The sequence below is a fragment of the Mustelus asterias genome, unplaced genomic scaffold (assembly GCF_964213995.1).
Source record: "Mustelus asterias unplaced genomic scaffold, sMusAst1.hap1.1 HAP1_SCAFFOLD_2002, whole genome shotgun sequence".
NCBI lineage: Eukaryota > Metazoa > Chordata > Chondrichthyes > Carcharhiniformes > Triakidae > Mustelus > Mustelus asterias.
In genome coordinates, this window is record NW_027591947.1 from 31,712 (window position 1) to 56,289 (window position 24,578).

General features: G+C 53.4%; 1 protein-coding gene across 1 annotated transcript; it reads left to right on the forward strand.

Moving 5' to 3' along the window:
* The first annotated feature begins 6,106 nt into the window (after positions 1–6,106).
* LOC144489085 (putative transcription factor Ovo-like 1) lies at positions 6,107–23,834 on the forward strand. The gene is made up of 4 exons (XM_078207038.1): positions 6,107–7,056; positions 17,138–17,319; positions 21,139–21,325; positions 22,659–23,834. Exons 1-4 carry the CDS (start codon positions 6,957–6,959, stop codon positions 22,949–22,951), a joined length of 762 nt encoding a protein of 253 aa, XP_078063164.1. The 5' UTR covers positions 6,107–6,956; the 3' UTR covers positions 22,952–23,834.
* Positions 23,835–24,578: the final 744 nt, after the last annotated feature.

Below are 24,578 nucleotides of genomic sequence, written 5' to 3' on the forward strand. Positions count from 1 at the left end.
GGGAGCGCCGCACTGTGGGAGGGTCAGTGCTGAGGGAGCGCCGCACTGTGGGAGGGTCAGTGCTGAGGGAGCGCCGCACTGTGGGAGGGTCAGTGCTGAGGGAGTGCTGCACTGTGGGAGGGTCTGTGCTGAGGGAGCGCCGCACTGTGGGAGGGTCAGTGCTGAGGGAGTGCCGCACTGTGGGAGGGTCAGTGCTGAGGGAGCGCCGCACTGTGTGAGGGTCAGTGCTGAGGGAGTGCCGCACTGTGGGAGGGTCGGTGCTGAGGGAGCGCCGCACTGTGGGAGGGTCAGTGCTGAGGGAGCGCCGCACTGTGGGCGGGTCAGTGCTGAGGGAGCGCCGCACTGTGGGAGGGTCAGTGCTGAGGGAGCGCCGCACTGTGGGAGGGTCAGTGCTGAGGGAGCGCCGCACTGTGGGAGGGTCAGTGCTGAGGGAGTGCCGCACTGTGGGAGGGTCAGTGCTGAGGGAGCGCTGCACTGTGGGAGGGTCGGTGTTGAGGATGGTTTCTGTTCAGTCACATTACTGGCTGGCAGCTCACAGTGCTGTATGTGGGATCTTGCTGTGTGTTAATTGGCTGTTGTGTCTCCAACTCTAAAAGTGCTTCCTTGACTTTGAACTGCTTTGGGAGATGTACTTGGGTGAAAATAATGTGAAAATTTGAGCTGTGGCACTTAGGACGGCCCTTCGGCCCATTGTCCTGTTACTGCCTCCTTCAAACTTTATTCCATTAGTTGCACTCACAGCTCCACCCAGAAACCTTCCTTAACTTTCCAAAGAAAACTGGCAAAACAAAAAGTACAAATGCAAATTCAGTCATGTCACACACACATCCCACATTCAGGTTAAAATGTTCATCGATACCAGGTCAGCGAGCCTCTACATGTTGTTGTAACGGTCTGTTACAAAACAGAGATGTATCTTCCAACTGAAACTAGACCTGTGTTAGAACTGTGACACAATCCCTCAGCAAAACAAACATCCACCCTACTCTCCATCTCCTCTCCTGCCTCGGGACGTCCCAAAGTGAAACACAGACCCTCCCGCGTCATCTCTCCAGCTCCCTCAGCACTGACCCTCCCACAGTGCGGCGCTCCCTCAGCACTGACCCTCCCACAGTGCGGCACTCCCTCAGCGCTGACCCTCCCACAGTGCGGCGCACCCTCAGCACTGACCCTCCCACAGTGCGGCGCTCCCTCAGCACTGACCCTCCCACAGTGCGGCGCTCCCTCAGCACTGACCCTCCCACAGTGCGGCGCTCCCTCAGCGCTGACCCTCCCACAGTGCGGCGCACCCTCAGCACTGACCCTCCCACAGTGCGGCGCTTCCTCAGCACTGACCCTCCCACAGTGCGGCGCTCGCTCAGCACTGACCCTCCCACAGTGCGGCACTCCCTCAGCACTGACCCTCCCACTGTGCGGTGCTCCCTCAGCACTGACGCTCCCACAGCACTGACGCTCCCACAGTGCAGCATTCCCTCAATACTGACCCTCCGACAGTGCGGCGCTCCCTCAGCACTCCCACAGTGCGGTGCTTCCTCTGCACTGACCCTCCCACAGTGCGGTGCTCCCTCAGCACTGACCCTCCCACAGTGCGGCGCTCCCTCAGCACTGACCCTCCCACAGTGCGGTGCTCCCTCAGCACTGACCCTCCCACAGTGCGGTGCTCCCTCAGCACTGACCCTCCCACAGTGCGGTGCTCCCTCAGCACTGACCCTCCCACAGTGCGGCGCTCCCTCAGCGCCGACCCTCCCACAGTGCGGCGCTCCCTCAGCACTGACCCTCCCACAGTGCGGCGCTCCCTCAGCACTGACCCTCCCACAGTGCGGTGCTCCCTCAGCACTGACCCTCCCACAGTGCGGCGCTCCCTCAGCACTGCGTGGTGGGGGTCGATCTGTAACATGGGTCAGCATTCCGTGAAGAATCATTTGTTTTTTTGCAGGCAAGCACCTTTAAGAGCACCACACCCCCAGTAAGTGCTGTGTAAACAGTCTGTCAGTGTTGTGCCAGGGGGCATTTACTGCCTCCACTAACTGTAGGCTGGAGGAACTAACAGGCCGCCTAACAGAACAGGTTTTCAAGTAGGTAGCTTGTGTCAGAGTGGAACTATTGGAGAGACAATGAACAAGACTAGCATGTCCCTTACTTTATATGTGAGAGCACTGTGAGCATAATGTATATTATTCATCAGTAGGTTTGCAAATGCTTTTGTCTCGCCCTTTGGAAAGCTGGTTAATTAATAAGTTTCACCGAGTTTGCGAAAGGTAGCCCTTCACACCCTTCTGTCAGCACCTGTCCCGCCCTGCTGATTTAAATACGGCTCCAGTTAACTCCTAATCGCTGGCCCCGTTCGATACAACTCAGCAAATCTGCACCCCACCTCCATCTCCCTAAACTGAGCTTTCAGAGTGCTGCTCTTCCATAGCAGGGGGTAGTCCGGTGGTGATGGGCAGAATGGCCACTCCATCCCCCCCCCACCCCCCGCCGCACCTCACCAGCAAGATTCCTGCACAGACTTGCAATGGAAGCCTGGATAGAGTGGACGTGGAGAGGATGTTTCCACTGGTAGGAAAAACTAGAACCAGAGGGCACAAACCTCAGGCTAAAGGGACGATCCTTTAAAACAGAGATGAGGAGGAATTTCTTCAGCCAGAGAGTGGCGAATGTGTGGAACTCTTTGCCGCAGAAGGCTGTGGAGGCCGGGTCATTGAGTGTCTTTAAGACAGAGATAGATAGGTTCTTGATTAATAAGGGGATCAGGGGTTATGGGGAAAAGGCAGGAGAATGGGGATGAGAAAAATATCAGCCATGATTGAATGGCGGGGCAGACTCGATGGGCCGAGTGGCCTAATTCTGCTCCTATGTCTTATGGTCTTATGTAAGGTCACTGTACATGACACGGTGGCACAGTAGTTAGCACTGCTGCCTCACAGCGCCAGGGATCCGGGTTCGATTCCCAGCTCGTGTCACTGTCTGTGTGGAGTCTGCACATTTCCATAGGTTTCCATAGATGCCCCATAGAAAGCATTCTTTCTGGTTGTATCACAGCTCGGTCTGGGGCTCCTGCTCTGCCCAAGACCGCAAGAAACTACAAAAGGTCGTGAATGTAGCCCAATCCATCACGCAAACCAGCCTCCCATCCATTGACTCTGTCTACACTTCCCGCTGCCTCGGGGAAAAGCAGCCAGCATAATCAAGGACCCCACGCACCCCCGGACATTCTCTCTTCCACCTTCTTCCGTCGGGAAAAAGATACAAAAGTCTGAGGTCACGTACCGACCGACTCAAGAACAGCTTCTTCCCTGCTGCTGTCAGATTTTTGAATGGACCTACCTCGCATTAAGTTGATCTTTCTCTACACCCCTAGCTATGACTGTAACACTACATTCTGCACCCTCTCCTTTCCTTCTCTATGAACGGTATGCTTTGTCTATATAGCGCGCAAGAAACAATACTTTTCACTGTATGTTAATACATGTGACAAAAATAAAACAAATCAAATTCCTTCGGGTGCTCCGGTTTCCTCCCAGACTCCAAAGATGTACGGGTTAGGTGGATTGGCCGAGCTAAATTGGCCCTAGTGTCAGAGGGATGAGCCAGGTAAACGTGGTGCTGCGGGAATAGGGTCTGGGTCGGATGTGATTGGTGCAGACTCGATGGGCCGAATGGCCTCCTTCTGTAATGTAGGGATTCTATGATTCATCCCTGGGACATGGGCGTCGCTGGCCGGGCCCAGCATTTATTGCCCATCCCTAGTTGCCCCTTGGAGGGCAGTTGAGAGTCACCCACATTGCTGTGGCTCTGGAGTCACATGTAGGCCAGACCGGGGTAAGGACGGCAGATTTCCTTCCCTAAAGGGAACCAGATGGGTTTTTCCGGCAATGGGTCATCAGTAGATTCTTAATTCCATATATCTTTTATTGAATTCAAATTCCACCGTCTGCCGTGGCGGGGATTCGAACCCGGGTCCCCAGAACGTCAGCTGAGTTTCTGGATTAATAGGCTAGCGATAATATCACTGGGATATGATTACTTTCTCTCTGTCTCTCCCTCTCTCTCTCTCTCTCTGTCTCTCCCTCTCTCTCTCTGTCTCTCCCTCTCTCTCTCTGTCTCTCCCTCTCGCACTCTCTGTCTCTCCATCTCATAGAATCGCAGAATCATAGAAACCCTACAGTGCAGAAAGAGGCCATTCGGCCCATCGAGTCTGCACCGACCACAATCCCACCCAGGCCCTACCCCCGTATCCCTACACATTTACCCACTAATCCCTCTAACCTACGCATCTCAGGAAACTAAGGGGCAATTTTAGCATGGCCAATCGACCTAACCCGCACATCTTTCAGACTGTGGGAGGAAACCGGAGCACCCGGAGGAAACCCACGCAGACACGGGGAGAATGTGCAAACTCCACACAGACAGTGACCCAAGCCGGGAATCGAACCCAGGTCCCTGGAGCTGTGAAGCAGCAGTGCTAACCCACTGTGCCACCGATCTCTGTCTGTCTGTCTGTCTCTCTCTCTGTGGATCTTTCTCTCTGTCTCTCACTGTTCTTCACGCAGAGAGTGGTGGGTGCCTGGAACGCGCTGCCAGAGGAGGTGGTGGAAGCCGGCACATTAACAACATTTAAGAGGCATCTGGATGGGTCCATGAATTGACCAGGAATAGGGGGATACGGACCGAGTAAGGACAAAAGGTTTTTTTTTTAGTTTAGTTCGGGCACCATGATCAGCACAGGCCCGGAGGGCCGAAGGGCCTGTTCCTGTGCTGGACTCTTCTTTCTTTTTGTTCTTTCTCGGTTAACCCGAGTTCGAATCCCGTCACGGCAGATGGTGGAACTTGAATTCAATAAAAACTATCTGGAATTAAGAATCTACTGATGACCCATTGTCGATCGGGCCATGGTCGATCTCCTCGTGTCTGCGCGAGTCTCCTCGTGTCTGCGTGGGTTTCCCCCGGGTGCTCCGGTTTCCTCCCACAGTCCAAAGATGTGCGGGTTAGGTTGATTGGCCAGGTTAAAAATTGTCCCTGAGATGCGTAGGTCAGAGGGATTAGCGGGTAAAATATGTGGGGGTAGGGCCTGGGTGGGATTGTGGTCGGTGCAGACTCGATGGGCCGAATGGCCTCCTTCTGCACTGTAGGGTTTTCTTCTATGATTGTGGGAAAAACCCATCTGGTTCCCTTTAGGGAAGGAAATCTGCCGTCCTTACCCCGGTCTGGCCTACATGTGACTCCAGAGCCACAGCCAATGTGGGTGACTCTTAACTGCCCTCCAAGGGGCAACTAGGGATCGGGCAATAAATGCTGGGCCCGGCCAGCGACACCCATGGCCCAGGGATGATTTAGAAGAAAGGGAGGGTGAAAGAGGGAGGGAGGGAGAGAGAGAGAGAGAGAGATACACAGACAGATGGAGGTGTGTGTCTGTCTGTGGGCAGGTTTGGTTTGGTTTATTTCTGGGAGGCCATTCTGCAGAGATGGAATGCAATTTGAGAAAACAAATGGTAAAGTTGAGGTGTTGTTTGGGATGAGTCAGGGTGGTTGGGAGAGAGATATGTGTTTAGGGAGAGGTTGCTTTAACTCAGTGTGTGTGTATAAAGGTAGACAGACAGACAGGTGTGCTACACACTGCTGCCACCGTTAGTTGTCAGCGCATGCGTCAATGCCCAGGTTCCTGCTTTCCAACTCGCTGACTTTTATGTTATCTGGTTAGAGGTGGGTCCCACCAACTGTGCTCTCTCTCTCTCTGCCTCCCGTTCCTTCCTGGTCAAATCAGGTAGAGAGAGGCTGACAGGCTTACCTGCTGCTGGATCCACGCACCAGAGAGAGAGACAGAGAGAGGGAGGGAGAGAGAGGGAGGGAGAGAGAGACAGAGAGAGAAAGAGGCAGAGACAGAGACAGAGAGACAGAGAGAGAGACAGAGAAAGAGAAAGACAGAGAGAGGGAGAGAGACAGAGACAGAGAGAGAGAGACAGAGACAGAGAGAGGCAGAGACAGAGCCAGAGAGAGAGAGAGAGACAGAGAGAGACAGAGAGAGCAAGAGGGAGAGAGACAGAGAGAGAGACAGAGAGACAGAATCAGGTATAGAAAGAGAAAGACAGACAGAGGGAGAGGGAGAGAGACAGAGAGAGAGACAGAGAGAGGGAGGGAGAGAGAGACAGAGAGAGGGAGGGAGAGAGAGACAGAGAGACAGGTTTATATATCGAGAGAGAGAAAGCAGCAGAGCCGGTTAGAGGAATCCAGGTTGAGTGTTTAGTCACACAGGTGCCTCTCCTGTTCCAGAGGTAACAGTGAGAGAGCCAACCAGGAAGAAGAGTGCAGAAACTTTCTGAAACTAAGTTAGTCCCTCTGTTCTCTGTGTGTGTAGGTGAGAGCAGCACACACACACACAGACACAGAGACAGAGACACAGGGAGACACACACAGAGAGAGACACACACAGAGACACACAGAGACAGAGATACAGGGGGACACACACAGAGACAGACACACAGAGACAGAGACACAGGGAGACACACACAGAGACAGACACAGAGAGACACACACACAGAGAGAGACACACACAGAGACACACAGAGACAGAGATACAGGGGGACACACACAGAGACAGACACACAGAGACACACACAGAGACACAGGGAGACACACACAGAGACAGACACAGGGAGACACACACAGAGACACAGGGAGACACACACAGAGACAGACACACAGAGACAGAGATACAGAGGCACACACACAGAGACACAGGGAGACACACACAGAGAAACACACACAGAGGCACATACACAGAGACACAGGGAGACACACACAGAGACAGACACACAGAGACAGAGATACAGAGGCACACACACAGAGACACAGGGAGACACACACAGAGACAGAGACACACACAGAGGCACATACACAGAGACAGACACACAGGGAGACACACACAGAGACAGGGTGAGGATCTGCTGGGGTACAGGATGCCCAGGGCGTTCCTGGTGAAGACTCGGGCTGGAAACACGAGGTTCCGAGGCTGGGGAGAGATTCCGGATGAGCTGCGAGCTGATATCTACATTCCGCGTGAGTCCACCCTCCCCATTCCAACACCCCCCTAACCCCAGCAGAGATCGAGTGGGATCCACTGTGCCCGCGAGGGAGCGACTGCGCCCCGAAACAGGATCCACTGTGATTCCAAGGATCCGCTATGTTTGGGAAGGGTCCAATGTCTGTAAGGGGAGGATCCACTGTGTTTGGGAAGGGATCCACTGCATCTGAGAATAATATTGTGTTTGCCAAGGAGATCCACTGTGTTTGGGGAGGGATCCACTGTATCTCAGAATTGTCCCATGTTTGTAAGGGGGATCCACTGTGTTTGAGAAGAGATCCACTGTATCTGAGAATAATCCCGTGTTTGTCAGGGGATCCACTGTGTTTCAGAAAGATCCGCTTTATCTGCGAATCATCAAGCATCTAAGGGAATCAACTGTATTTGCGAAGGATCCACTGTATCTGAGAACAATCTCGCGTCTGTAAAGGAATCCACCGTGTTTGTAAAGGGATCCATTGAATCTGGGAACGGTCCAGTGCAAGGAGATCCACCGTGTTTGGGAGAGAACTTCTGTATCTGAGAATGGTTCAGTGTCTTTAAAGGGATCCACCGTGTTTTGGGAATCTATCCACTATATCTGAGGATGTCCAAGTGTCTAAAGAGGGTCCACTGCATTTGGGAAAGATCCATTTTCCCTTGGGGTGATCAACTGGCTTTAAGGGGGGGTCCACTGTACATGAGTAGGATTTAGTGTCAGAAAGGGGACCCAATGTGCTTGGGAAATAAACCGACTGCATCCAAAAGAGATCCATTGTGGCTGGGGAGGGATCCACTCACTTTGCCACAATGTTTAGGATCATCTGTCCGCGTCCCAAAGGATTTGATTTGGTTTATTATTGTCACATGTATTAACATACAGTGAAAAGTATTGTTTCTTGCACGCTATACAGACAAAGCATACCGTTCATAGAGAAGGAAAGGAGAGGGTGCAGAATGTAGTGTTACAGTCATAGCTAGGGTGTAGAGAAAGATCAACTTAATGCGAGGTCGGTCCATTCAAAAGTCTGACGGCAGCAGGGAAGAAGCTGTTCTTGAGTCGGTCGGTACGTGACCTCGGACTTTTGTATCCTTTTTCCCGACGGAAGAAGGTGGAAGAGAGAATGTCCGGGGCGCGTGGGGTCCTTAATTATGCCGGCTGCTTTTCCCCGAGGCAGCGGGAAGTGTAGACAGAGTCAATGGATGGGAGGCTGGTTTGCGTGATGGATTGGGCTACATTCACGACCTTTGTAGTTTCTTGCGGTCTTGGGCAGAGCAGGAGCCATACCAAGCTGTGATACAACCAGAAAGGATGCTTTCTATGGTGCATCTGTAAAAGTTGGTGAGAGTCATAGCGGACACGCTGAATTTTTTCATGAAAGGAAGTTTTGCGAATATAATACTGTTGCTGCTTTTTGAAATGAAGATAAAACATTGAAACAACTGTCTTAATCCCCCAAAAAAGTTTATTTTTAATATTTGAAAAGTTTAGAGTTCAGTGGAGATTTCTTTTGGGGAACCTGTTTTATATGTGTGTGTGTGAGAGAGTGTGTGTGGGTGTCTGAGAGATAGTGTGTGTGAGTGTGCATGTGTGAGAGAGAGAGTGTGTGAGAGAGTGTGTGAGAGAGAGTGTGTGTGTGTGTGTGAGAGAGTGTGTGTGTGTGTGTGAGAGAGTGTGTGTGAGAGAGAGTGTGTGTGTGTGTGTGTGTGAGAGTGTGTGTGTGAGAGAGAGTGTGTGGGTGTCTGAGAGAGAGTGTGTGTGTGAGAGAGTGTGTGTGAGAGTGTGTGTGTGTGTGTGTGAGAGAGAGTATGTGGGTGTCTGAGAGAGTGTGTGTGTGAGTGTGCATGTGTGAGAGAGAGTGTGTGTGAGAGAGAGAATGTGTGTGAGAGAGTGTGTGTGTGAGAGTGTGTGAGAGTGAGTGTGTGTGTGTGAGAGTGTGTGTGTGTGAGAGAGTGTGTGTGTGTGTGTGTGAGCGAGTGTGTGAGAGAGTGAGTGTGTGTGTGTGTGAGCGAGTGTGTGAGAGAGTGAGTGTGTGTGTGTGTGTGTGTGTGTGAGAGTGAGTGTGTGTGTGAGAGTGAGTGTGTGTGTGTGAGAGTGAGTGTGTGTGTGTGAGAGTGAGTGTGTGTGTGAGCGAGTGTGTGAGAGTGTGTGTGTGTGTGTGAGCGAGTGTGTGAGAGTGTGTGTGTGTGTGTGTGTGTGTGTGAGAGAGTGAGTGTGTGTGTGTGAGCGAGTGTGTGAGAGAGTGTGTGTGTGAGAGAGTGAGTGTGCGTGTGTGAGTGAGAGTGTGTGTGAGAGTGTGTGTGTGTGTGAGTGAGTGTGTGTGAGTGAGAGTGTGTGTGTGTGAGTGAGTGAGAGTGTGTGTGAATGTGTGTGTGAGTGTGTGAGAGAGTGTGTGTGTGAGAGTGTGTGAGTGAGTGAGAGTGTGTGAGAGAGTGAGTGTGTGAGAGAGTGAGTGTGTGTGAGAGAGTGAGTGTGTGTGTGAGAGTGAGTGTGTGTGTGAGAGTGAGTGTGTGTGTGAGTGTGTGTGTGAGAGTGTGTGTGTGAATGTGTGCGTGTGTGTGTGAGAGTGAGTGTGTGTGTGAGAGTGAGTGTGTGTGTGAGAGTGAGTGTGTGTGTGTGAGAGTGAGTGTGTGTGTGTGAGAGTGAGTGTGTGTGTGTGTGAGAGAGAGTGTGTGTGTGTGAGAGAGAGTGTGTGTGTGTGAGAGAGAGTGTGTGTGTGTGAGAGAGAGTGTGTGTGTGTGAGAGAGAGTGTGTGTGTGTGAGAGTGAGTGTGTGTGAGAGTGAGTGTGTGTGAGAGTGAGTGTGTGTGAGAGTGAGTGTGTGTGAGAGTGAGTGTGTGTGAGAGTGAGTGTGTGAATGTGTGCGTGTGCGTGTGTGAGTGTGTGTGAGTGTGCGTGTGTGTGTGCGTGTGTGTGTGAGAGTGAGTGTGTGTGTGAGAGTGAGTGTGTGTGTGAGAGTGAGTGTGAGTGTGTGTGTGAGAGAGTGTGAGAGTGAGTGTGTGAGAGAGAGTGAGTGTGTGTGTGTGTGAGTGTGTGTGTGTGTAGTTGAATAACAATTCAGTCTGTTTTTATTTATTAGTGTCACAAGTAGGCTTACATTAACACTGCAATGAAGTTACTGTGAAATTCCCCTTGTCGCCCACACTCCGGCGCCAGTTCGGGTCAATGCACCCTAACCAGCACGTCTTTCGGACTGTGGGAGGAAACCGGAGCACCCGGAGGAAACCCACGCAGACACGGGGAGAACGTGCAGACTCCGCACAGACAGTGACCCAAGGCCGGGAATCGAACCCGGGTCCCTGGCGCTGTGAGGCAGCAGCGCTAACCCACTGTGTCACCGTGCCGCCCCGGGTCCCTGGCGCTGTGAGGCAGCAGTGCTAACCACTGTGTCACCGTGCTGCCCCGGGTCCCTGGCGCTGTGAGGCAGCAGCGCTAACCCACTGTGTCACCGTGCTGCCCCGGGTCCCTGGCGCTGTGAAGCAGCAGTGCTAACCCACTGTGCCACCGTGCTGCCCCGGGTCCCTGGCGCTGTGAAGCAGCAGTGCTAACCCACTGTGTCACCGTGCTGCCCCGGGTCCCTGGCACTGTGAGGCAGCAGTGCTAACCACTGTGTCACCGTGCTGCCCCGGGTCCCTGGCGCTGTGAGGCAGCAGTGCTAACCCACTGTGTCACCGTGCTGCCCCGGGTCCCTGGCGCTGTGAGACAGCAGTGCTAACCCACTGTGCCACCGTGCTGCCCCGGGTCCCTGGCGCTGTGAGGCAGCAGCGCTAACCCACTGTGTCACCGTGCCGCCCCGGGTCCCTGGCACTGTGAGGCAGCAGTGCTAACCCACTGTGCCACCGTGCTGCCCCGGGTCCCTGGCGCTGTGAGACAGCAGTGCCAACCCACTGTGTCACCGTGCTGCCCCGGGTCCCTGGCACTGTGAGGCAGCAGCGCTAACCACTGTGTCACCGTGCTGCCCCGGGTCCCTGGCTCTGTGAGGGAGCAGTGCTAACCCACTGTGTCACCGTACCGCCCCGGGTCCCTGGCGCTGTGAGACAGCAGTGCCAACCCACTGTGCCACCGTGCTGCCCCGGGTCCCTGGCGCTGTGAGACAGCAGTGCCAACCCACTGTGCCACCGTGCTGCCCCGGCTCCCTGGCACTGTGAGGCAGCAGTGCTAACCCACTGTGTCACCGTACCGCCTGTCAACTGCAAACATAGAAAAGTTGAGATAAACTTTCTTCAGTTCAAAACTTTTTTTTTGGAAAACCGCTGTGGTTCTCACTCGGAGATGGGTTTTTTTCCCTGCATTTTAATTCCCTCCCTCGTGCCGAGGAAGGTGTGATTGTATTTTTAAATCATTTCCCGACTGGTGACTGGCTTTGGAAAAGGCTCCCTCTTCCAGGTCGAAGGGGCACTGATTTTAAACTGAAGGAACCGTTAGGAAACTTTACCCAAACTACACGCAGCTAAAAAATCATTAACCCGCTCTAGCGAGTTGGCAAATCCTCCCGCCCCAGGATCACTGTATAAGCTGCAATTTAATATCAAACTTGTTCCTCTGCACTTGGCCGCGGCCTTGGAAGCACTGGGATAATTGATGGAGTTTCAGACAGCGTGTCTGTGGCTTTGGCTCCTGTGTTCCAGGCGTTTCGACTTGTCCTCAGCAGCTTGAAGATTCCCTCTGACTCTCGCTCAGATTAGCAAATAACTGTCACCCCTCAAAAATTCATTTAACCTTCAACCCTCCCCGCGCCCCGCGACAGCTTGTTCCTGAATCCACCCCCTCCCTATCTCTGTAACCCCCTCCACCCCCTCCCTATCTCTGTAACCCCCTCCAGCCCCTACACCCCCTCCCTATCTCTGTAACCTCCTCCAGCCCCTACACCCCCTCCCTATCTCTGTAACCTCCTCCAGCCCCCTACACCCCCTCCCTATCTCTGTAACCCCCTCCAGTCCCTACACCACCCTCCCTATCTCTGTAACCCCCTCCAGTCCCTACACCCCCCTCCCTATCTCTGTAACCTCCTCCAGTCCCTACACCACCCTCCCTATCTCTGTAACCCCCTCCAGTCCCTACACCCCCCTCCCTATCTCTGTAACCCCCTCCAGTCCCTACAGCCCCCTCCCTATCTCTGTAACCTCCTCCAGCCCCCTACACCCCCCTCCCTATCTCTGTAACCCCCTCCAGTCCCTACACCCCCCTCCCTATCTCTGTAACCTCCTCCAGCCCCCTACACCCCCCTCCCTATCTCTGTAACCTCCTCCAGCCCCGACACCCCCTCCCTATCTCTGTAACCTCCTCCAGCCCCCTACACCCCCCTCCCTATCTCTGTAACCCCCTCCAGTCCCTACACCCCCCTCCCTATCTCTGTAACCCCCTCCAGTCCCTACACCCCCCTCCCTATCTCTGTAACCCCCTCCAGTCCCTACAACCCCCTCCCTATCTCTGTAACCCCCTCCAGCCCCTCCCTATCTCTGTAACCTCCTCCAGCCCCTACACCCCCCCATCCCTATCTCAGTAACCTCCTCCAGCCCCTACACCCCCTCCCTATCTCTGTGATTTCCTCCTGCCCCTACACCCCCCTCCCTATCTCTGTAACCTCCTCCTGTCCCTACACCCCCTCCCTACCTCTGTAACCTCCTCCTGTCCCTACACCTCCTCCCTATCTCTGTAACCACCTCCAGCCCCTACACCCCCTCCCTATCTCTGTGACCTCCTCCAGCCCCCTACACCCCCCCATCTCTGTAACCTCCTCCTGTCCCTATACCCCTCCCTATCTCTGTAACCTCCTCCAGCCCCTACACCCCCTCCCTATCTCTGTAACCTCCTCCAGCCCCTACACCCCCTCCCTATCTCTGTAAACTCCTCCAGCTCCTACACCTCCTCCCATCTCTGTCACCCCCCCTCCAGCCCCCTACACCCCCTCCCTTTCTCTGTAACCTCCTCCAGCCCCTACACCCCATCCTGATCACTGTAACCTCCTCCAGCCCCTACACCTCCTCCCCATCTCTGTAACCTCCTCCAGACCCTACCACCTCCTCCCTATCTCTGTAACCTCCTCCAGACCCTACCACCTCCTCCCTATCTCTGTAACCTCCTCCAGACCCTACCACCTCCTCCCTATCTCTGTAACCCCCTCCCTATCCCTGTAACCTCCTCCAGACCCTACCACCTCCTCCCTATCTCTGTAACCCCCTCCCTATCCCTGTAACCTCCTCCAGTCCCTACAACACTCCGAGATCTCTGCGCTCCTCCAATTCCGGCCTCTCTCACATCCCTCGATTCCCGTCGCTCCGCCATTGGCGGCCGTGCCTTCAGCTGCCTGGGGGGCCCCAAGCTCTGGAATTCCCCCCCCCTAAACCTCTCTCTCTGTCTCTCTCTCTCTCAGTCTCTCTTCCTCTCTCTCTCTGCCTCTTTCTCTCTTTCTCTCTCTCCTTTAAGACGCTCCTTAAATCCGACCTCTTTGACCGAGCTTTTGGTCTCCTGTCCCTATCTCCCAATGTGGCTCAGGCTGAGATTCTGTCTGACGCCCCTGTGAAGCCCCTTGGGGGTGAGTTACTGTGTGAAAGGCGCCAGATAAATGCAATTTGTTGTTTTTTAAAAATTAGGTTCCATATCCATGACATCTTCTGATGGGATCAGAGGTGAGCTGGCAAGGTGGATACAAAACTGGCTCGGTCAAAGAAGACAGAGGGTAGCAGTGGTGTGTTTCTGAATGGAGGGCTGTGACAAGTGATGTTCCTCAGGGATCCGTGCTGGGACCTTTGCTGTTTGTAATATATATCAATGATTTGGAGGAAAATGTAACTGGATTGATTAGTAAGTTTGCAGACGACACAAAGGTTGGTGGATTTGCGGATAGCGATGAGGACCATCAGAGGATACAGCAGGATATAGATCAGTTGGTGACTTGGGCGGAGAGATGGCAGCTGGAGTTTAATCCGGACAAATGAGAGGTAATGCATTTTGGAATGTCTAATACAGATAGGAAATATACAGTAAATGGCAGAACCCTTAAGTGTATTGATAGGCAGAGGGATCTGGGTGTACAGGTACACAGGTCACTGAAAGTGGCAATGCAGGTGGAGAAGGTAGTCAAGAAGGCATACGGCATGCTTGCCTTCATCGGCCGGGGCATTGAGTTTAAAAATTGGCAAGTTATGTTGCAGCTTTATAGAACCTTAGTTAGGCCGCACATGGAATATAGTGTTCAATTCTGGTCGCCACACTACCAGAAGAATGTGGAGGCTTTGGAGAGGGTACAGAAAAGACTTACCTGGATGTTGCCTGGTATGGAGGGCATTAGCTATGAGGAGAGGTTGGAGAAACTTGGTTTGTTCTCACTGGAGCGACGGAGGTTGAGGGGAGACCTGATAGAAGTCTACAAGATTATGAGAGGCACGGACAGAGTGGATCGTCAGAAGCTTTTTCCCAGGGTGGAAGAGTCAATTACTCGGGGGCACAGGTTTAAGGTGCGAGGGGCAAGGTTTAAAGGAGATGTACGAGGCAGATTTTTTACACAGCGGGTGGTGGGTGCCTGGAACTCATTGCCGGGGGAGGTAGTGGAAGCGGATACGGTAGTGAGTTTTAAGGGGCGTCTGGACAAATACATGAATAGGATGGGAATGGAGGGATACGGTCCCCGGAAGGGTAGGGGGTTTTAGTTCAGTCGGGGCAGCATGGTCGGTGCAGGCTTGGAGGGCCGAAGGGCCTGTTCCTGTGCTGTAATTTTCTTTGTTCTTCGAAAGACTCCCTCTGAATTCTAATTGGCAATTAACCATCTACAAGGCACAAGTCAGGAGTGTGATGGAATACTCCCCACTTGCCTGGATGGGTGCGGCTCCAACAACACTCAAGAAGCTCGACACCATCCAGGACAAAGCAGCCCCGCTCGATCGACACACTAGCCACAGACACTCACTCCCTCCACCCCCGACGCACAGTGACAGCCGTGTGAACCGTCTACAAGACGCACCGCAGTGACTCGCCAAGGCTCCTTCCACAGCACCTTCCAAACCCACCTCCTCTACCATCTAGAAGGACAAGGGGGGGGGCAACAGACACATGGGGAACACCCCCACCTGCAAGGTCCCCCTCCGAGCCACTCACCATCCCGACTTGGAAATATATCGGCCGTTCCTTCACTGTGGCTGGGGTCAAAATCCTGGAATTCCCTCCCTAACAGCACTGTGGATGTACCTACACCACACACGGGGACTGACTGATGTCCAATCACAATCCTGGAACTCCCTCCCTAACAGCACTGTGGGTGTACCTACACCACACGGGTTCAAGATTTGATTTGATTTATTATTGTCACATGTATTAGTATATAGTGAAAAGTATTGTTTCTTGCACGCTATACAGACAAAGCATACTGTTCATAGAGCAGGAAATGAGAGAGTGCAGAATGTAGTGTTACTGTCATAGCTAGGGTGTAGAGAAAGATCAACTTAACGCGAGGTAGGTCCATTAAAAAGTCTGACGGCAGCAGGGAAGCTGTTCTCGAGTCGGTTGGTACGTGACCTCAGACTTTTGTATCTTTTTCCTGACGGAAGAAGGTGGAAGAGAGAATGTCCGGGGTGCGTGGGGTCCCTGATAATGTTGGCTGCTTTTCCCGAGGCAGCGGGAAGTGTAGACAGAGTCAATGGATGGGAGGCTGGTTTGCGTGATGGACTGGGCTACGTTCATGACCTTTTGTAGTTCCTTGTGGTCTTGGGCAGAGCAGGAGCCCATACCAAGCTGTGATACAACCAGAGAGAATGCTTTCTGTGGTGCATCTGTAAAAGTTGGTGAGAGTCGTAGCTGACATACCAAATTTCCTTAGCCTCCTGAGAAAGTAGAGGCGTTGGTGGGGCTTTCTTAACTTATAGTGTCGGCATGGGGGGACCAGGACAGGTTGTTGGTGATCTGGACACCTAAAATCCTGAAGCTCACGACCCTTTCTACTTCGTCCCCGTTGATGTCGACAGGGGCATGTTCTCAACTACGCGTCCTGAAGTCGATGACAATCTCCTTCGTTTTGTTGACATTGAGGGAGAGATTATTGTTGCCGCACCAGTTCACCAGATTCTCTATCTCATTCCTGTGCTCTGTCTCGTCATTGAGATCTGACCCACTGCGGTGGTGTTGTCAGCAAACTTGAAAATGGAGTTGGAGGGGAATTTGGCCGCACAGTGATAGGTGTATAAGGAGTATAGTAGGGGGCTGAGAACACAGCCTTGTGGGGCACCGGTGTTGAGGATGATCGTGGGGGAAGTGTTGTTGCCTATCCTTACTGATTGAGGTCTGTGGGTTAGGAAGTTCAGGATCCAGTCGCAGAGGGAGGTGCCGAGGCCCAGGCCACGGAGTTTGGAGATGAGTTTTGTGGGAATAATGGTGTTGAAGGCTGAGCTGTGGTCAATAAATAGGAGTCTGACATAGGTGTCCTTGTTATCTAGGTGTTCCAGGGTTGAGTGCAGGGCCAGGGAGATGGCGTCTGCTGTGGACCTGTTGTGGTGATAGGCAAACTGTAGTGGATCCAGGTAGTCCGGGAGGCTGGAATTGATTCGTGCTATGACTAGCCTTTGGAAGCACTTCATAATAATAGATGTCAGAGCCACCGGCCGATAGTCATTAAGTCACGCTGCCTGGTTTTTCTTAGATACCGGGATGACGGTCATCTTCTTGAAGCAGATAGGGACCTCAGATTGTTGTAAAGAGAGGTTGAAGATGTCTGTGAATAATCCCGCCAGCTGATCTGAACGCTCGTCCGGGTACCCCATCCGGGCCAGTCACTTTCCGTGGGTTGACCTTCGAGAAAGCTGCTCCGACATCTGCAATGGTGACCCCCAGATACAGGTTCACCCAGGCCGGAGGGCATGCTCTCGCAATGGTGTTGAAGGCTGAGCTGCAGTCAATCAATAGGAGTCTGACAGAGGTGTCTTTGGCGTTCCAGGGTTGATGGCGACTCACCCACCCCCTTCTCAAGGGGCAATTAGGGATGAGTAATAAACGCTGGACCCGGCCAGCGACATCCTGTGAATGAATGATGAAAGAAATCTCCTGGCTTCCTTGGGGAAAATGTTTGAACAGAATTCCTTCTTTCCTTAGACCCACTGGATATTTTTGATTACAAAGAGGCAGAAATTGAGGAAGCGCCTCTCTGCCTAACAGTGGAGGAGAGGATAGAGAAGGAATCTGCTGACGATACAGACTCCAGCACTTCAACACACGACATCGAGAATGGGAACCGCCACAGCGTCCAACAAGGATTCATGCGCTCCAAGATCAAGGTTAGGAGAACATTTGTATTGAAAAAATAATTTGCATATCACTGCCCCCCCTCCATCTCTCCAGCCTCTCCCCCCCAACCTCAGGACATCCCACAGTCAAACAGAGACCCCCTCCATCTCTCCAGACCCTCTCTCCCCATTCAGGACGTCCCACAAGCAGACACAGATCCCCTCCATCTCTCCAGCCTCTCCCCCCCCCAACCTCAGGACGTCCCACAGTCAAACAGAGACCCCCTCCATCTCTCCAGACCCTCTCTCCCCATTCAGGACGTCCCACAAGCAGACACAGATCCCCTCCATCTCTCCAGCCTCTCCCCCCCCAACCTCAGGACATCCCACAGTCAAACAGAGACCCCCTCCATCTCTCCAGACCCTCTCTCCCCATTCAGGACGTCCCACAAGCAGACACAGATCCCCTCCATCTCTCCAGCCTCTCCCCCCCCAACCTCAGGACGTCCCACAGTCAAACACAGACCCCCTCCATCTCTCCAGACCCTCCCCCACAGCCCCCCACCCTCCCCCAAGGACGTCCCACAGTCAAACACAGACCTCCCATCCCCCATCTCGCCAGCCTCTCCCCCCCCCCCCCCCTCCTCAGGACGTCCCACAAGCAGACACAGATCCCCTCCATCTCGCCAGCCTCTCCCCCCCCCCCCAACCTCAGGACGTTCCACAGTCAAACACAGATCCCCTCCATCTCTCCAGACCCTCTCATAGAGTCATAGAGGTTTACAGCATGGAAACAGGCCCTTTGGCCCAACTTGTCCATGCCGCCCCTTTTGTTTTAAAACTCCGAAGCTAGTCCCAATTGCCCGCGTTTGGCCCATATCCCTCTATACCCATCGTACCCATGTAACTATCCAAATGCTTTTTAAAAGACAAAATTGTACCCGCCTCTACTACTACCTCTGGCAGCTTGTTCCAGACACTCACCACCCTCTGTGTGAAAAAATTGCCCCTCTGGACACTTTTGTATCTCTCCCCTCTCACCTTAAACCTATGCCCTCTAGTTTTAGACTCCCCGACCTTTGGGAAAGGATATTGACTATCTAGCTGATCTATGCTCCTCATTATTTTATAGACCTCTATAAGGTCACCCCTAAGCCTCCTACACTTCAGGGAAAAAAGTCCCAGTCTATCCAGCCTCTCCTTATAACTCAATCCATCAAGTCCCGGTAGCATCCTAGTAAATCTTTTCTGCACTCTTTCTAGTTTAATAATATCCTTTCTATAATAGGGTGACCAGAACTGCATACAGTATTCCAAGTGTGGCCTTACCAATGTCTTGTACAACTTCAACAAGACGTCCCAACTCCTGTATTCAATGTTCTGACCGATGAAACCAAGCATGCCGAATGCCTTCTTCACCACTCTGTCCACCTGTGACTCTCCCCTCCCTCAGGACATCCCACAGTCAAGCACAGACCCCCTCCATCTCTCCAGGCTCTCTTCTCCAAACCTCCCCACCCCCCATCTCTCCCACTCCTATCCCTCCCCCAGGACGTCCCAAAGGGAAAGACAGATCCCTCCCCACCCCCCATCTCTCCAGCCCTTCTCTCCCCCCCACCCCTAAGGATGTCCCAAAGTGTTTCACACACAATGAAGGAGTTTCTTTTAGAAGTCTGCTCACTGTTGTAATGTAGGAAAGGCAGCAGCTAATTTACACACAGCAAGATCCCACACACAGCAATCTGATCATCACCCAGATCAGCTGTATTTAGTGATGATGTCGGTTTGAGGGAGAAATATTGGCCCCAGGACACCGGGGAGATTTCCCCCGGTGTTAGATTGGCAGAGTTGCGTGTTGTGATGAAGGTTATCAGAGAATACAGCGGGATATAGATAGGCTGGAAAATTGGGTGGAGAAATGGCAGATGGAATTTAATCCAGACAAATGCGAGGTGGTGCATTTTGGTCGATCCAATTCAGGTGGGAGCTATAAAATAAATGGCAGAACCATTAGGAGCGTAGACACACAGAGAGATCTGGGAGCACAGGTCCACAGATCCTTAAAAGTGGCAGCACAGGTGGAAAAGGTGGTGCAGAAAACATACGGCACGCTTGTCTTCATCGACCGGGGCATCGAGTATAAAATTATGTTACAGGTGTACAAAACGTTGTTTAGGCCACATTTGGAATACTGTGTCCAATTCTGGTCACCACACTGCCAGAAGGACATGGAGGTTATGGAGAGGGTACAGAAAAGGTTTCCCATGATGTTGCCTGGTATGGAGGGTATTAGCTATGAGGAGAGATTGAATAAACTGTATTGTTCTCCCTGGAAAGATGGAGGCTGAGGGGCTAACCAGCACGACTTTCGGTCTGTGGGAGGAAACCGGAGAATCCGGAGGAAACCCACACAGACATGGGGAGAATGTGCAAACTCCATACAGACAGTGACCCAAGCCGGGAATCGAACCCAGGTCCCTGGAGCTGTGAGGTAGCAGTGCTAACCACTGTGCCACCCTACTGTCAGAGGGTCAGTGCTGAGGGAGTGCAGCACTGTCATAGGGTCAGTGTTGAAGGAGCACCGCACTGTGGGAGGGTCAGTGCTGAGGGAGCGCTGCACTGTGGGAGGGTCAGTGCTGAGGGGGCGCCGCACTGTGGGAGGGTCAGTGCTGAGGGAGTGCCGCACTGTGGGAGGGTCAGTGCTGAGGGAGCGCCGCACTGTTGGAGGGTCAGTGCTGAGGGAGCGCTGCACTGTGGGAGGGTCAGTGCTGAGGGAGCGCTGCACTGTGGGAGGGTCAGTGCTGAGGGAGCGCCGCACTGTGGGAGTGTCAGTGCTGAGGGAGCGCCAGTGCTGAGGGAGCGCCGCACTGTGGGTCAGTGCTGAGGGAGCGCCGCACTGTGGGTCAGTGCTGAGGTAGCGCCGCACTGTGGGTCAGTGCTGAGGGAGCGCCGCACTGTGGGTCAGTGCTGAGGGAGCGCCGCACTGTGGGAGGGTCAGTGCTGAGGGAGCACCACACTGTGGGAGGGTCTGTACTGAGGGAGCGCCGCACTGTGGGTCAGTGCTGAGGGAGCGCTGCACTGTGGGAGGGTCAGTGCTGAGGGAGCGCCGCACTGTGGGAGGGTCAGTGCTGAGGGAGCGCCGCACTGTGGGAGGGTCAGTGCTGAGGGAGCGCCGCACTGTGGGAGGGTCGGTGCTGAGGGAGCGCTGCACTGTGGGAGAGTCAGTGCTGAGGGAGCGCTGCACTGTGGGAGAGTCAGTGCTGAGGGAGCGCCGCACTGTGGGAGGGTCAGTGCTGAGGGAGCGCCGCACTGTGGAAGGGTCAGTGCTGAGGGAGCGCCGCACTGTGGGAGGGTCAGTGCTGAGGGAGCGCCGCACTGTGGGAGGGTCAGTGCTGAGGGAGCGCCGCACTGTGGGAGGGTCGGTGCTGAGGGAGCGCCGCACTGTGGGAGGGTCAGTACTGAGGGAGCGCCGCACTGTGGGAGGGTCGGTGCTGAGGGAGCGCTGTATAGAAGTTTATAAAATTATGAGGGGTATCGATAGGGTGAACAGTTTTTCCCAGGGCGGAAATGACAATTACAAGGAGGCACAAGTTCAGGATAAGGAGGGAAAGGTTCAGTGGAGATGAGCAGGGGAAGGTTTTTACAGAGGGTGGTGGGGGCCTGGAATGCGCTGCCAAGTGAGGTGGTTGAAGCAGACACGTTAGCAACATTTGAGACTTATCTGGATAGACACATGTTCAGACAGGGAATAGAGGGATGGAAGCGGTTGGTCTCAATAGGACAAGGTGATCAGCACAGGCTTGGAGGGCCGAAGGGCCTGTTCCTGTGCTGTTCTTTGTTAGATCTGACGTGATCACGCCTGTTTTTCAGGTGACCAGCGGAGAGTGTCCAGATGTGAACTACACATGTCATTTCTGCTCGAAAACCTTCCAGTACCAGCGCATGTTGAACAGGCACCTCAAATGCCACAACGATGTCAAACGCCACCTCTGTAACTTCTGTGGGAAAGGATTCAACGATACCTTCGACTTGAAGAGACATGTGCGGACTCACACGGGTAAGAGAGTGCTGGGTCCCACCTTCATTCTCTCGCCTTTTAGTCCATTCCTGAAACACCGTGGTCTGCGCGCCTCAAGAATCTCATGTTCTGTGCCCCCTCCCCTCCCCAAGAAGGGAATATTGTCCTCGGAGGGGCCGCAGGGTTGGTTCACCAGATCCATCCCGCAGCTGAAAGGGTTAAATCCCGAGGACAGGACGGCTCTTGTGTTCCGTCCAGTGTGGAAGATTGGGGGGGAGCGGGAATCTTAAGATGATTAAAGGTCTCAATAGGATTTGAGGTACAGTCCGATTTAGTCTGAAGTAGGGCGGCACGGTGGCACAGTGGGTTAGCACTGCTGCCTCACAGCGCCAGGGACCCAGGTTCGATTCCCGGCTCGGGTCACTGTCTGTGTGGAGTTTGCACGTTCTGCCCCGTGTCTGCGTAGGTGGATTGGCCATGCTAAATTGCCCCTTAGTGTCCAAAGATGTGCAGGTTAGGTGGATTGGCCATGCTAAATTGCCCCTTAGTGTCCAAAGATGTGCTGGTTAGGTGGATTGGCCATGCTAAATTGCCTCTCAGTGTCCGAAGATGTGCAGGTTAGGTGGATTGGCCATGCTAAATTGTCCCTTAGTGTGCAAAGATGTGCAGGTTAGGTGGATTGGCCATGCTAAATTTCCCCTCGGTGTCCAAAGATGTGCACGTTCGGGGGATTGGCCATGCTAAATTGCCCCTTAGTGTCCAAAGATGTGTGGGTTAGGTGGATTGGCCATGCTAAATTGCCCCTTAGTATCCAAAGATATGCAGGTTAGGTGGATTGGCCATACTAAATTGCCCCTTAGTATCCAAAGATGTGTAGGTTAGATGGATTGGCCATGCTAAATTGCCCCTTAGTGTCCAAAGATGTGCTGGTTAGGTGGATTGGCCATGCTAAATTTCCCCTCAGTGTCCAAAGATGTGCTGGTTAGGTGGATTGGCCATGCTAAATTTCCCCTCAGTGGCCAAAGATGTGCGGGTTAGGTGGATTGGCCATGCTAAATTTCCCCTCAGTGTCCAAAGATGTGCGGGTTAGGTGGATTGGCTATGCTAAATTGCCCCTTAGTGTCCAAAGATGTGCGGGTTAGGTGGATTGGCTATGCTAAATTGTCCCCTTAGTATCCAAAGATGTCCGAAGGTGGGATTGGTCATGGGAAATGTGTGGGTTACGGGGATATGGCCGGGATAAGATACTCTGTCAGAGAGTTGGTGCAGACCTGATGGGCCGAATGGCCTCTTTGGCCCTGTAGGGATTCTGTGATTCGATGAGTTGTCAGGAGGTGAGACTCTGCTAACACCGGTCTCTCTCTCCGAGCAGGGATCCGTCCGTATAAGTGTCACCTGTGCGATAAGGCCTTCACTCAGCGCTGCTCCCTGGAGTCACACCTGAAGAAGATTCACAGCGTGCTGCAGTCTTACGCCTATAAGGAGCGGCGCACCAAGCTCTACGTGTGTGAGGACTGCGGCTTCACAACCGAGAGTCAGGACGGGCAACTCATCCACGTCAAGGAGTCACACCCAAACAGCGCCCTGCTGCGTAAATCCTCCAAGAAAATGGTGGCGGCGATGGAGGGCCACCTCAGCTCGCTACTGGACACCAGCAGCACGTAACCGCAGACCCTTTCCCCCCCCCCTCTCCGAGAGGGGGCGCGGACGGAGGCATCGACGGGACGTGCGACCCACCGCGTGGCCAACTCGGGAAGGTCCACGAGGCAGCAGGCAGGGGGTCGCAAGGCCCACCCGCACCACATTCACCCTCCTGAAACCACCCACAGGAACCTACCTCCGCCCGGACCTCCCCGGGGGGGTTCTCAATCCCGCCAGGGGTACAGCATCCCCACCCATCGCAAGGAGGCCACTCGGCCCCTTCCGGCCCATTCAGCTGCCTCCTGACGACCGCGTCGCGCATCTGTGAGCTTCTACCCCCGCCCCCCCTCTGAGACGATCGATTGGAAAGCCTCCTCTCTCCCTCACCACTCCCCGCAAACCTCGGTCTCCGCTCACGAAGGAAGGCCGGCGAGATCCGGGATCCAACTGCCACCGTTCGCGCCAGCCCGGGCGAGATATTTGACTGTGAGTGCATCGCTGCCAGACCCTGCACTCGCCTGCCGAGCTCCCACACTTGCCGAGTCGGAAGCGCAGACTGTTTGGACACTGAGACTTGACTGTAATCAGCATTAACCCTACGCAGATCAGGGTGGAATCGATCCGATCGGGGGAACACTGGGAAGCGAAATTCACTTTTCCTTCATTTGGAGAACTCGGGAAAATAATACTTGTCGTTCACCCTTTTGCTGGCTTGAAAAATATGCAAGAAAACTATTTTCTGGGGCACTTTGTACAGCTAGTTTTATATTAACCTGGATATTTTTTCCACATTCTGCTTGTAATATAATTGGTGGAATTATAGCCTGGGATAACTCTGTGTCAGGTTTTTATCCTCAGTGTTGTTGTTTAATATTAAAACTGGGACAACTTGCAACCGGTTATCTATAAATGAGGAATGGAGAGTATTATATACAGAACATTTACTGAGATATTTGAGTCTGCACAGCACGGGGTTAGATACAGAGTAAAGCTCCCTCTACACTGTCCCCCATCAAACACCCCCAGGACAGGTACAGCACGGGGTTAGATACAGAGTAAAGCTCCCTCTACACTGTCCCCCATCAAACACTCCCAGGACAGGTACAGCACGGGGTTAGATACAGAGTAAAGCTCCCTCTACACTGTCCCCCATCAAACACTCCCAGGACAGGTACAGCACGGGGTTAGATACAGAGTAAAGCTCCCTCTACACTGTCCCCCATCAAACACTCCCAGGACAGGTACAGCACGGGGTTAGATACAGAGTAAAGCTCCCTCTACACTGTCCCCCATCAAACACTCCCAGGACAGGTACAGCACGGGGTTTGATACAGAGTAAAGCTCCCTCTACACTGTCCCCCATCAAACACTCCCAGGACAGGTACAGCACGGGGTTAGATACAGAGTAAAGCTCCCTCTACACTGTCCCCCATCAAACACTCCCATGACAGGTACAGCACGGGGTTAGATACAGAGTAAAGCTCCCTCTACACTGTCCCCATCAAACACTCCCAGGACAGGTACAGCACGGGGTTAGATACAGAGTGAAGCTCCCTCTACACTGTCCCCCATCAAACACTCCCAGGACAGGTACAGCACGGGGTTAGATACAGAGTAAAGCTCCCTCTACACTGTCCCCCATCAAACACTC

Excerpts from the sequence above, each read along its gene's own strand:
- LOC144489085 (XM_078207038.1), top strand. The coding sequence starts at position 6,957 with ATGCCCAGGGCGTTCCTGGTGAAGACTCGGGCTGGAAACACGAGGTTC. Across the intron at positions 7,057-17,137 it reads AGCTGATATCTACATTCCGC|ACCCACTGGATATTTTTGAT; the intron begins GTGAGTCCACCC and ends TTCTTTCCTTAG. Across the intron at positions 17,320-21,138 it reads TCATGCGCTCCAAGATCAAG|GTGACCAGCGGAGAGTGTCC; the intron begins GTTAGGAGAACA and ends CCTGTTTTTCAG.